Below are 13,671 nucleotides of genomic sequence, written 5' to 3' on the forward strand. Positions count from 1 at the left end.
CAGTAATTGGTTCTATCAATGACTTTTTAAATTTAACTGTATTAGAACTTTCAACAGTCATGATTAAACTATGCATGGTTATTGCTTAGAGGAAAAACACAGTCACAGTAAACATAAAAGAAGTCCTAAATAAACAAAGCAGATGGAATGAAAAACAGGAGATGAAATGTGTCTTCGGGGAGTTGAAGGATGGAGAAACTTTGCATCCTTGACAAATTAATTCTGTTGCATGCATGGCAAAAAGTTTTTGTCTTTTACCAACTGCCAAAAACATATAGACATAGTACCTTTTTTTTTTATTAGTCCATATTATCCAAATAATATTCTTCAGACTGCTCTTTTTCTTCCATGTATGTAAGTATTAGGTTTAATTAAGTATTAAGTATTTTGCTTAATGTAAAATTGCTTCACGGATTTCAAAGTATTTAAAATAATTTTACAGAATTCCTCTTGGAATCAAGGAACAACAACAAAGAAGATTGTTTCTGATACAAACCAGGATATTCAATGTTAATTGTTTTGATAACTGCTACTGTAATAACAAGGCTAAGCCTTTCCTATCCAAGGTTTCAATTCAGCAAGGAATTTAAATATGAACTAAAACCAAAACTCCTATTAAATCAATAAGATTGAAATATTTAAATGTGTGCTTCTGATGCTGAATACACAACAGAAATTGAGGTGTGCCCTTAACAGTACTCACTTTAAAATATTTGTGTTTATCCTTTAACTGCTCTTCATCAATGAATATAAGCCCTGCCAATCTTCAAAATATTTCAAGGCAGTATATACACAGGTAGGAGCAGAAGGAACTAAGGAATCCACAATACAGTAACCCATCAATTTATATGAAGCACTAGTACACACTAACCAGTCATTTCTACAGCTAAAAAAAGATTCTTCACTGCTATCACTGGCCAGAAGTGTGCTGAAGAAATTAGTTCTGATGCACTCATTCCAGCAGGTCTGTCTTCTGGGCTACACAAGAAATAAATTATGAATTAAAGACATTCAAAATAAAATAATTAACATTAAACACATGAAGATGCACTGAAATTAAATTATGCCAGTAAGACTTTAGCTCATAAAAAGCAGGCAACATAATAGGTCCATAGTTATATGCCAAGATTTGCAGCTATAGCAAACAAATTTTCTCTATTCAGCCTCTAACTTTCCAACACCTGCTCTTTGCAGATAAACTTTATATTTTATATAGGCTTCCCAAGTAAAATCTTTAATGCTCCATTATGAATAAATGAGCCTGATCTTTACTACAGCACAATTCCCATTTCTGCTACCTAATGCACCACAGTAAGTACAGTGTTAGCACCTTGAGACCTGCACAGCAGTTCACCCAATGTTTTGCTGCAAGTAACAAGAAAACCCAACGTGGGTAGCTGGGATTCTCCTTTGCCTTCAGGTAGAATTACAAAATTGAAGACTGACTGGTGTGTCTGTTTACTGGGCCCTCCCACAGAGGCACAACACTCAGAACCCACTTTGTCTGCTGTGTGCTGGCACATTGCCTTTTGCATGTGTGCAGTCGACTCTGTTGCTGTGTACTGGGCTGGCTGCAGGGGAAAAACAAAATTCAAAAACCAACAACAAATGAACAATAATCCTCCAGATACTTTTCCCAGACTACCAGACTGAAACACTTAACTACACTGACTCATTTCTGCCACAGCACCTAAAGGGCTCATGCCACCTCAAATCTGACTAAAACATTCCCGTTCACTTGCTATGACTGGTATTTTAAAACAGGAACTTAGACTCTTGCCATAATTTTCATTCGGTAAAAAGAAAAATAAACTTCATAATTGGATATATATAAATATGTGTCTCAATATGCAGCCATTATCCATATGCTGCATCAAACTCTGGCACAGAGAGCTGCTTTTGCTGGGAACATGCCCTATTTCATCAATGCGCAAATTTTAAGTTTTGCCTAAAAAAATTGTTGGGTTTAAGTTTTATTTCAAGAATACTATGAATTTGGAACATTAACATTCTCCCTCCATCTAAAAAAGCTATCCAGATGTTCTACAAATGTCCTTATGAAGCAGATGTTAGTACATCAGTGCTTTCTTTTAAATTCTCTTAAATTTTGAATATTTCTTGGATAATTGAGCCCTGTACCTCCTCCTGAAGGTTTTTAATGGTTCTCCTTTTGTTTATGCACTTTTTTTTTTTTGCAACAAGGTACCATTTGAGATATTAATGCTATTAAATACTTCACAACAAATGAGTAAAACTAAATATGAAAGCATTCATATTTAAACCATGAAGTTAAATTAAAGGCCGATGTACCATTAAGCCCTATCTTTCCAGTTCAAACCCTCTGAAAGGTACCTTTAAGTTTACATGATAACAGAACCAAAATTTCTAAATATCTGACTTAGAAGGGGAAAACTGGAGCTAAAGATATCCCTGAGAACTATGGTGTAATAAGCGCCAAATAGAAGTGACAACTCAGCCCCTACACTGCATGAAGCAAGGCAGTAGGAAAAGCAGGGACCCAAATACAGTTTTTCCTCCAAATTTTCAGACTTCATGTAAGACAGAATGATAGAGAATGATGGCATTTACACTTCAGAATTAAATTTATGGCCTAAAACTATTTCATTCAAATACATATACTGGTACAACTATGAGTAAGAAACCACTGATCAAAAACTTGTGTCCCAGAGACACAAAGTATTTTTGAAAGGAGGGATGGTAGAAATGAAATGAGAGCCTTTACAGCTCCTTATAACTTTGGCATCTTGTAATCCTGTGTTTATAGGCTAAAATTTATGAACTAAACAAGAAACCTGGAAAGACAAACACTCTTGTCAGTAATCTCAAATTAAAAAAACCCCAACTTGATGCAAACTATAATGTCCATGGCTTATTCACATAACAAATTACTTAGTTAATTACATCTATGTATTTTCATATAAATAATGAAAACCTTCATACAGTGGTGTCTGGCTGACAGCTTGTAGCTAAAATCATCTTCCTTTGATGAAGATAGATAAAAACAGGGTTCAGGATCTTACACTGTAACATCTTAATCTAAATGAAAATATTTATCACCACAAAACTGAATTTAGTATGAGAAATAAGCTCGTATAACCTAACACTATTTTCTAATTACTTCAAGACAAAAAGAGACAAAATAACAAAGTTTGAATCATACTGAAATTAACAAATAGAAGTTAACCTCAAAAATAAGCAGAAAGGTAGTCTTAAAAATGTTTTAATGAAAGAAGGCATTTACAAATGTTTCATTATCAGAACTAACCTTATTTATCTTCCCAGACAAACCTTTCTTGTTTCGTTTGTCATACAAAATATTATCTGTGTGGAATAAGGAACAAAATTTTGATCTTAACTTTAGAATATTAGCTCTTGATTGTTTGTTAAAATCATTATTGCAATGGGAGGTTAATGAAAATGTGCATCTCAAGTGCATTTATAATGTTTACATACAAACTGAGTAAAATGAAAATGCACACACCTTCACAATAGCCTTTTAGATATCAAGCAGTTTTTACCTCTTCAGATATTTGCTTACTTTCCTAAGTTAGGAACAGACTTAGGAACAGTACCTATTAAGTAAGCTCCTCAAAATGGGAGCTCCAAAATACAGCTAAGTGCTGCTCGTGTCTGAACTCTCACCAAAAAGCTTCCTGTGAATAAAGCCTAGTCATTAGCTGTTCCCAACTGCTTGATGCAGAAAATTACTTGAGGCTGAAACCAAATAATCCATTTCACTTGTGACTGAAAGTGAAGAGGCAGTTTCCCAGTAAAATAAGAACACGAGTTTCACACGCAGCAATTCCGTTCTAAAAGTTCCACGCTTCTATTACTAGGTACTTGGGTTTTATATATAAATGTAAGCAATTAAAAAAAATTAAATCGGTGCATCAAGAAAAGAAATTCTAGAGTTCCTTAATAAAACACAGCAATTCTAGCAAAAGGAAGACAAATACCAACTTACTGTATTTTTTCGTCACAACTTTGCTTAATTTTGCTGTTAATAGCCCTCTGTTTGGACATACAGCTCTTCTGCAGGATCAACATAAGATATTACAAAAGTTATTTCTGGGCATATTTAAGCTAACACTTCAAACACCCAAACAAAATCTGCTCCTATTCTACAAAATTTTTATTTTGTGCACATAAACCAAGTTCTAATTGCTATTAAAACCTGAACTTGTATGACAAATATCATCTTCCATATATTAAAAGCTACAGTGCTTCAAAAAGCTTACAGACAGAAAAAAAAGAGGAAAACCTATTTACACAAAGGTTAACATCGTGTATTAAATCTGAATGCTCAATTTTGCTTGATTTCATGACAACATGTGAAAGACACTATAACCTGCTTCCCTAAATACTTTTAAGAATACCAAAATCAATGATGATTCATAATGGTGAAATTTATTTATTTTCTTTTCTGTAGTGAAGTCTGCTTCACAATAAATCTCAAGAACTCTGTATATTTCATCCATTCCAAAAAAGACTGACATTAGATTAGAACTATTTAGTGAAATTCAGCTGTGTAATCCTGAGCTTCCCCTTATACAATGCAGCAAATGTGATAAGATTCTCACAAATGTGATTGATAAGATTCTCACAACAGAAATGTTATTTCCACTATTCCCTCTCACACCCACTAGAATAAAATTAGTTCTGCATTACAACTATGTTTTATAGTTGTAGAGGAATGCCAGCAAGGCTTATGATAACATGAAAGAAAAAGCGATATTTGTTTGAATAATCAAAGAAAAAGACTTATATTGTTAAAATGTGATACAGCCATAAAATATTATTTCAAATTAATATGAAATTTGTCAGAATTGCTTGAAAAATGCAACTTTCACAGCTCAATACAAGAAATACATTGCCCTTTACTTATTGCTTGCTATTTGAAGTATTCAGGTGGGAATTATAGCTATGATAAAAGTAAAGCTCAACTACCACTGATGAAAATTAAGCTATTTTAAAATAAAACTCATTTAAAAAAATTTTGAGGCTGTACATTTTAAACCAGGTTATTTTATACATTTTGAATATTCCAATTCAAATGCTTGAAACTACATGGATGACCAACCTCACAGAACTTCTCATCTTCATATGGCTATAAGTTTCCTTATTGTAGGCACAGGTTTCTTCTTCTTCTTCCTTCCTCCTTTGCTGCTTTTTAACCTGAACCTGTATTGTAAAATAAAGTCAATCCAATCTAAAATCTCACTATACATGGGCTTTAAATTCACTCAAAGACTCTTCCAGTCTACACAGAAAATGAGCTCAAACAGAAGGACTAGAAACCACTTCAAATCTTACTATTTTGATTTCACTGTTTGGAGACTCTTTTTTTCATTTGTTTTTCATGAAATGGAAAAACCCCTACATCTTGATACATTATTGGCAATGCCTGGAGACACATACTAATTTCACAAAACCAAAAGAATCCATTCAGACTACCACAGCAAGTATCCCAAAGCTATTCACTATCTTTCACTGAGAATCTGCAAGCTAAGTTTTTTAAACTAAGTTTGTTGCTCAGAAGACACAGGGAAAATGCTGAACTACCACTCAACTTCACACGCTTTCTCATAATTAAAACACATCGAATTCTCCTCTAGAGTAAAATAACTTCTGGATTTTATACAATACTGGGGTTCCATACCTTAAAAATTCTAAGAAAGCAATACAATTTTTATTTCATGCTATGAAGTTCCTTCAATGGCTACACTGCAATTGTTTCCATTAGATACTTGGTATTTCCTCATTCTCAAAACTCGGCTTTCTACGCGACTCCTTAAGTTACTAGCATTCTAATTCTGAATATCACAAAGGGAAAGCTGCCAATGTCCTGATAGCGCCGCTGATGATGCTGCCCACTGTGTCTGCGTTTCTGGGTACACATTCCACCTACCCCTACTGCTCCGCTGGCTCTTTTTCAGAGCAGGACCCTTCTTCTCTGCTCACCTGTTTAAACTGCAGTTCTACAAACAGAGAACCTTTCGAACTATGTTTTGATACAGCCTTTGCACTCTTCCAAAGGTAAACTTCAGTTTACCCTATTTCAGCTGCTTCCTTGATTCTTTAGAAACAAAGATAAAATGTTCAAGCATGGTTTTCCATGAGAAGGAAGCATATGATTGTGATTGCCAGGATGGTGTCTTACAGGTGACTACCTGGACCTCGACAAGCACAAGAAATGGGTAGCAGGAGTCTGTTTTCTAAACATCATAAAATGCAAACCCAGCAGCTTATGAACTACTTATAACCATAATTTCACCACAAAATTTCAAAATTGTACACAGAATTATCAGCATCTTTATATATATATATTTTCAAGATCATCTATTAGAAGTTTTATTTTTCTACTTGATAAACTACTCTTCATATCAGTTTTATTCAGAAGAATTGAAAGCTGAAAAAAATTCAGATATTTAGGTCAAACAAGGCTCGGCATTAATTGATTCCTCTTGCCTTCATGTGATTTTGTCTGGGAACTGGAGGCTGTGAACATAGAAGATTCACCTCAGCTAAAAAAGAAAGCAGTATTGCACAATAACTGGTATAGCATTTACAAAACCTAGTTTAAAAAACACTTTGAGACCAATTACTATACTTTTATTCTTGGATATATCAGGAAGGCTCAAAGATACTAGAAAGTAGCAACAGCAGCTTTATGATTGTTATTACTACTGTAAATACTTGCTTTGAAAAAATAGTTAAGAATAATTCCTAGCTTCAAATATGTAACAGAAACATTAAAACAACAATTATTTTTTTATTAAAGCCTATTTAACACAAGATGTATGAATAAAAGGCTTCAGCATAACTCTGATGCTCCTACAACTGAAGTTATTTAAGAAAATAAGTCTGGAACGTACCTTTATCTGTTTGTCCAATGCATCCAGCCTGCACACTGCTTGAAAGGGTCTGCGATCGATAGGACATGAAGCCTGTGTCTGAAAAATTATTTTTGTAATTACAAAATTTGTAACTAAGAGAAGTCTTACTTTTCTATACTTATATTTGCTATTATAGTAGCTTACAGAAGCACGCAAAATCACAACTTGTTCACAGTAAGAATGCATTTGAACACATAATCCATAAACTCAGTATTTTGTTTCATATAAGCAGCTTGCTCCTTGGGGAAAAATCTAAAGGAAACAAGAATGTAACACAGAAGTTGTGTTCAAAAAAGGAAAGCATTTTACATCAAGCTACCTGCATTTTTTCATTTTTTAATGCTTTTTAAGTAACTGATTTTATACCAATACGTGTCCTGATTTTGGCTGGGATAGAATTAATTTTTAATTCGTAGCTGATACAGTGCTTTGGATTCAATATAAGATTAATGTTGATAACACATTGAAAAGCATGACTTCATTTCTTACTGTTCTTAAGTTTATTTTCTTAATTTTATTTTCAACTGAAAGTGTGTTGGGTTGTGTATCTCCCAAAACACAAAACTGGTAAGGTTAAAAGCAAACAGGGCAACACCTTCCCTCATCTTGCTTATCTATTTGACCATACCATATCTCTTTTTCTGCAGTCAGACAAGAGAACAGATCCCAATGTGTAATACAACTACAGTTTTACAAATCATTTTGCAAGAAAAGGGAACTGAAGGCTATTTTACCCTACAGTTTGATGGAAACAGAGATTTACTGTTTTTCCCTTATCACCTAAATGCCCTTTTATTGAGGTCACACTACATCAGATAAAACACACGAACAGAGAAAACAATAAAACATTATTAACCATGGAATAGGGAAGCTTCAACTGAAGCTCCACTCAACTGGATCCTGTAGGGAATCAGCTTTCAGGAAAATCCATATTGGGTATGATTTTTTCCTGTGAGAGAACTGTTTATTCATTTTAATTCCAGACGTGTTTGGTGGAGGGGTGGTTCTTTGTTGGTTTTTGTTATCATTATTACACCTTTTTATTTATTACCCCCTTACCACCCTTAATTCCGCTGGCCTTCAGAGGTTCAGTTCAAAACACTTCTAAAACAAAGAAAAAAACCAAAACACACAGCCAGCCTCCAGCCCCAATTCACTTGCTGAACAAGAACCACTATATGAATTGTATGCCCTTAAGAAGCACATATCTGCACTTCAGAGAGCTATTCAGGGTATTTTTATTTATGCAAGCAAGATGCAGTATTAGAATTGCACAAGCAGCTGTGAGAAACCTGTATAGGAACTCTGCCCTGAAATTCAGTGGTGAACTGTAGTCTTGTCATTTCATCAGGGCTTCTAATTTTCCAGTTAATTCTATTCTTTTCTCAATTTCAAACAGTGCTCAACTTCTTTTTCACCTACCAGTCCCCAAACATCAAGCAATCAGGAAGTTTCTGAGCTTCTGATTTCAATTGAAGTAGACAGAACCAAATTAGACTGATTTAAAAAAAAAAAAAAACACACAAAACAAAAAAAAAGGCTCTAAGAGTAGTTTCATGAACAAGTTGTTGAACAAGAATGTAAGTCAAAGCCATTACCTATCCTTTTGATGCTCTGACATTTTATCCTAACTAAAAGCCTTCCTTTTTGGGCAATACCATTGCTCTTAGCAATGTCATTGCCCTGGCTAAGAAAAGCATATTGGGTTATTAAGACACTTCCCTAAGGACTCAGATCAGCTGGGATATTTGATAACATGCAATGCACTGTAGCTGCTGAATCAGCTGCAAACTTCAAGGTACATACTTTGATTTTTAGATATACTAGACTGTAAAAGATAGGTAGGAGGAAGTTAATTTGCTTAGCCATTTTCATTCTCATTTCAGGATTTACCTCAGCTGAAAAGTTTATCCAAGAATACAATTTCTTTCTACATTGAATTTATATATGAATGTCAAGTTATGTTCCCAAGTTTAAGACACAGTAATTTAGGTTTATTCATTGCAATGAAGTATCACAGAATAATGTGTTAGTAGCAGCAATCCAAATAACAAGTGTTTTTGCTCCACCAGAAAAATGTTCAATGTTCAGTTTTTCTGGACAAATGTTTAACAACTAAATACACTTATATACACTAGTGGAAAGGGAGGAGACATTTTGGAAGAGTCAAAACCTACCATTAGGTTCAGATATATTCAGAAACATCACATACTCTTTCCACTCCTACTCAATTGCTTTTTATAGCCTTAGCATTATCTGTAAGTTCGCAACATTATCACAAAGAAATTCTAGTAAACTCAGGACACTTGCATGTGCACCCTCAGGCTCCTCAGGGGAGTTACAACTGTCGGGTACCCCACAGAAAACTAAAGATTGCTTCTGTCTAAACATGCATTAGCTCTCACCTGTCTGCTAACAAATAAAAACCAACCTTTTAAACGGAAAAAAACCAAACCAAACTTCTCTGTTCCATTTTCCCAATCAACCTTTTAATTGGAAAAAACCAAACCAAACTTCTCTGTTCCATTTTCCCCAACAGCAAGATGGATTTGTATTGCCACAGAAAAGAGTAAAGGTAAAAAAAGTTAACTACATTTATTACAAGAAGCAATTATGAGGAGTGGTGGCCTTTTACTCATCTCTCATCTTTTTTGAGAACCTGGTTCAGTAAAAAAGGTGTTGAGCCTTCCTCATAAAAGACAAGTTAGAAATTCCTCTCTTCTGAGGCTTCTCCTCTTTAGGTAGTATCCTAAGTAACGCTGAATGTAGACTGTCCTTTCAGGGGAAAATATTTAAAACAAAAAAAATGCTGAGATAGAACTAGTCCAAGGAGCAACTATCACTTTTATTATGCACAAGGGAGAAAAGATGTGAAATGTGTCACAATCTCAGAAGAACCACAGGTTCATGCATAGCTTGAAAAATCAGAACATTTAATGTAACGTAATCAACAATATCTTTAGAACCTCACAGTTGGTATTTGTGACTTGCTTTGCTTTTCTTCCCAACAGTTCTTTTCTTGGAAAAATAGCAGCTCAGCACACTTCAAAATGTCTTTGATTGTTTACTCCATATAACACTACTTGGTTTTTCATGTTAAAACTGATCACTCTGTAGTGATTTCATCTATCCTGTGATATCTGGAGAATTCACTAGATAAAATATTTAAACGCTCACAAAAATCTGCAAGCCCTGAAGAGCTATCCATGAGCATGTCTGTGTGCGTTCTTAAGTTTTCAAAAAAATAATTTCAAAGTATTTTATTTGGGTTTTATGGCCTTCTAGAAAAAAAATCTTCCTTTAGCTCCACAGGTATAACTTAATTTCAATATTCCTGTAACTGCTTCAGCACCACAAAACTGTGATCTCTAAACTCAAGGAGTAATTGTCCCTTACTTTAACTGCATCACTTCAAACAGCATTTGAGCAAAGTAAAGAAGGCAAAAGCAGTTACTATATTCCAGCTGGGAATTTTCAGTAACATAAAATAACTTTGGCAGATATGCCCATCTCATCAAGTTCCACGTTATGAGGTAACAAGATGCGAGTATGGAATTCAAGTTGCTGCAGTAAATCCTCCCCCTAATTTTTTTTTCTTCAAGTGGCCCACAATAAAGTCTGTTCATCAACGACTGTATTGAAAAGCTGATCCAAAAAGAAATATGATCCTGCCCTCTTACTGCTTTTTTATTAGTTAACCTGTTGAACAACACAAACAATACCAGATTCTCCTAACTAAATTCAGGCTTAAAGGTGAGGTTTAAACTGTAAAAACAATGTCTGTATATTTCACTCTATCTCATAATAAGAGTAAAATGCCCACAATTCCAACTTCAGTGAAAAGGGAGACCATTACACCAAATGTAGTGACAAGCACCTCTCCACATTATGATGAAAGGAAGAAGACATAAAAAAATGCAGTGTTTTCTAGAAGCATGTAAAAACCTCAAGATAACTTTCTTCCAGTCTATTTTTAAAAAGCAGGTACATTTAAAGGTTTTGCAGTTATGCTTTAGGAAAGCCCTATTTCTGACAAGTTTTTTTTTGAGGGGGGGGCAAAATATCTTTCATGGATAGTAAAGATACAGAGTGCATAAGAACAGGTTACTGTCTTAACATCTCGTCAGCAGACTACATAGTTATAAGTCTAAACAGCTCTCTTCTCTCTACCTACATCACACAGTTGGCTAGCTCTTAAGTTCCAATTCAAAATTGTCAGAAAATGTTGACAAGTTCCAATAGTGCCAATCCGTCAATACAGTGACATGGAAGAACTGAAGTCAAACTAAAAAAACACTCATACAGACTTTTGCACTGAAAGAATTTGATTAATACAGTTTTTCTGTACATAACTTCTCAGATGCACTGTCTGTGTATATATCACCTTGGATACACTTGAACAATAAGGTTTTTTCCATTGCTATTTTTGGTTTTTTAGGTTGTGTTTCTTTGAATACAATGTATGTTTAGTTCATTTATGTATGTTTAGTTCATTAATCTGCACTGCAGATCACTGTGGAGATTGCTGCCACATCAGCTCTTTCCTTCCTATATCCTTTAGGACAGAAGGAATTCAGATTAGAAAGAATACACTTTAAGAATTCCAGTTATCATACAGGTAAACTCTCCTTACCCTCAGAAAAATACACATGTGCAGTGTATATGCAGGGCCTACCTGAATATGCTCCAATACTTTACAGAATTCATGGCTGTATATACTCCACTTTCAAATCCTCCAGATGAGGAAAAATTAATGAGTGAAACCAGGACCAGAGCATGAGAAAAATAAGCTTGGTGGGTGAGGATTACTGAAATCAATGTCTCTTACACAAACATTGTAATAATGCAGACAACACTGAATTTGTACTTTTAACACTCTTCTCTCATGATGGTTCATAAGAATAATTAACAGAGAAGCACGGATAGAAATCTTCAGCACATTTATTAGCACTCTGAAGAACAGAAGGGAAGTTAAAAAGCCTACAGAAAAGTAAAAGTTTACTGTCTCTAACACTTTTCTTTGAATAGAATACAAAACAAAAGTAGAGAGTTTAATGCATACAATTTTCTTAGATGAGCTGTTTTTAGCTACTTTGTGCATGTTTGCCATAGATGCTTAATTAACTTCCCTTTGCATTAGCGTTACCTAAAACCTTTCAGAACCAATTATTATAATCTAGAACATATGTGCTTACCCATTGAATCACAAGTTTATCAGAAAAAAAAAGTTCAAAAATTTAGTTTTAACCCAACTAGTTTTAATCTACTTGTGATATTACATACAAGAGAAACACATTAATGTAATTACTTCCCTTGGTGTAAAACAACTGCACCCATGGTTTTTGAAGACTCCAGATAGGGGATTTTTGTTGATTTCCTCGTCCCCCTCTTTTTTTTCTACACACAGAAATAGCCAAAGCTTCCTCTCTGGTATGTGGGTAGAACAATTTTATCATGTACATGTTCTTTATACTGAAAGCAACTCTTCACTTACACTGTCTTTCCACTTTCCCACTGAAGGGCATGCCCAATAACCTCAGCTCCAGATTCAGTACCTTTTACTTTTTATGATCTTCTACCATAGCCTCACTAAAATACAAAATACAAAAATACAAAGCCTCAAGTTTGAAAGTCTTCATTAGTAAATTACACCATGTCCATTTACAGAAGTGGTTGACAGCTGGCCCAGGATGAGGGACATTTATGTTAATCTTCAGGTGCCTAACCGAAACAGCCCCCAATAGTCTGCCAACCAAGTGCTGCCCAGCAGTGCTTGGGAGAGCACTGGTTAGCATGGCCAAAGGCACACAGTCAGTCATGGTTAGGCTTCACGTATAAAGATTTGGGAAGGGCTCTACCCACATTTGCTACAAGCGCGCTGGTGGCTAAAGAGGCCAATGCGAGATAAGCCCGTTGGCCGTGGTTAACCAGCGGGGTGAAGGGTGGAGATGAGCTTTGGTTAGACCACCTTTTCTAGGCCCCTCTCCGAGTGGAGCAAGCAGAGCTCTCCTTGAAAAAGGCTGCTTGGTCATTCAGGATGCTGCTGAAGGAGACTGTCATCTCCGGGGTCAGTCTCAGGCCACCAATGTCCTGAACCGCCTGCATGCAGGGTTGGGTCTGCGGCTTCCAGTGCACCTTTCACCTGCTGTTTCATCCCTCGCCTGTCGCTACAGGGCTTTACAAATGTGGGTATAACCTTCAGGCCTGCACAGTGGATTTTTTAGGTCAGACGCAGCATGCGCAGAACTGAACCCACCCTTTAATCCTAGGGTTCATCTGCCAGGGCCCAGCGAGCTTGGACGGTGGCAGCGAGGTCCTCAGGACGTAGGTTTGATTAGAGTGTCCTTCTCTTAGATGGATGGCCTTACAGGGCTAAGTGAGCTCCATCTGCCCGGGTTTGGAATTAGACTTGTCCTTCTCTAGGATGACTGCCAGAAGGCTAGTGAGCCCATCCTGTCCATGGACATATTTTACTACAGGACTTCTCTCGCACTGCCCACCCGCGACCCTCCAAGCAGGACTGCCCTGTCCGCCCTCCCGCCCATCTGGGGTCCCCATGGCCCACTGGACCCCCTCCCACTCCCCCAAATTGGACTGGAAAGGCACACAAGGTGACAGTCTAATAGCATAGGAGAGTTTAATAGCAGAGGTAACTGAGTTTAGTGCACAGCAATACGCTCAGGTGCCACAATTAACTAGAGTAAACACAGCTAAAGAGAGCAGAACAATTCAAGGGGCATTTTAAAAAGTTAAT

General features: G+C 35.9%; 1 protein-coding gene across 5 annotated transcripts in view; it reads right to left on the minus strand.

Moving 5' to 3' along the window:
- SCAF11 (SR-related CTD associated factor 11) overlaps positions 1-13,671 on the minus strand; it is a 49,224-nt gene that overhangs the window by 16,616 nt on the left and 18,937 nt on the right. For all 5 annotated transcript variants that reach the window (XM_032687956.1, XM_032687958.1, XM_032687953.1 and 2 more), the window contains exons 4-8: positions 6,897-6,974; positions 5,102-5,202; positions 3,986-4,053; positions 3,287-3,342; positions 872-978 (exon numbers count right to left, since the gene is read on the minus strand). In XM_032687956.1, coding sequence (XP_032543847.1) covers positions 872-978; positions 3,287-3,342; positions 3,986-4,053; positions 5,102-5,202; positions 6,897-6,974 — 410 coding nt within the window. The remainder of the gene's footprint in view (positions 1-871; positions 979-3,286; positions 3,343-3,985; positions 4,054-5,101; positions 5,203-6,896; positions 6,975-13,671) is intronic.

This window comes from Chiroxiphia lanceolata, chromosome 5, assembly GCF_009829145.1.
Source record: "Chiroxiphia lanceolata isolate bChiLan1 chromosome 5, bChiLan1.pri, whole genome shotgun sequence".
NCBI classification, from domain to species: Eukaryota; Metazoa; Chordata; class Aves; order Passeriformes; family Pipridae; genus Chiroxiphia; species Chiroxiphia lanceolata.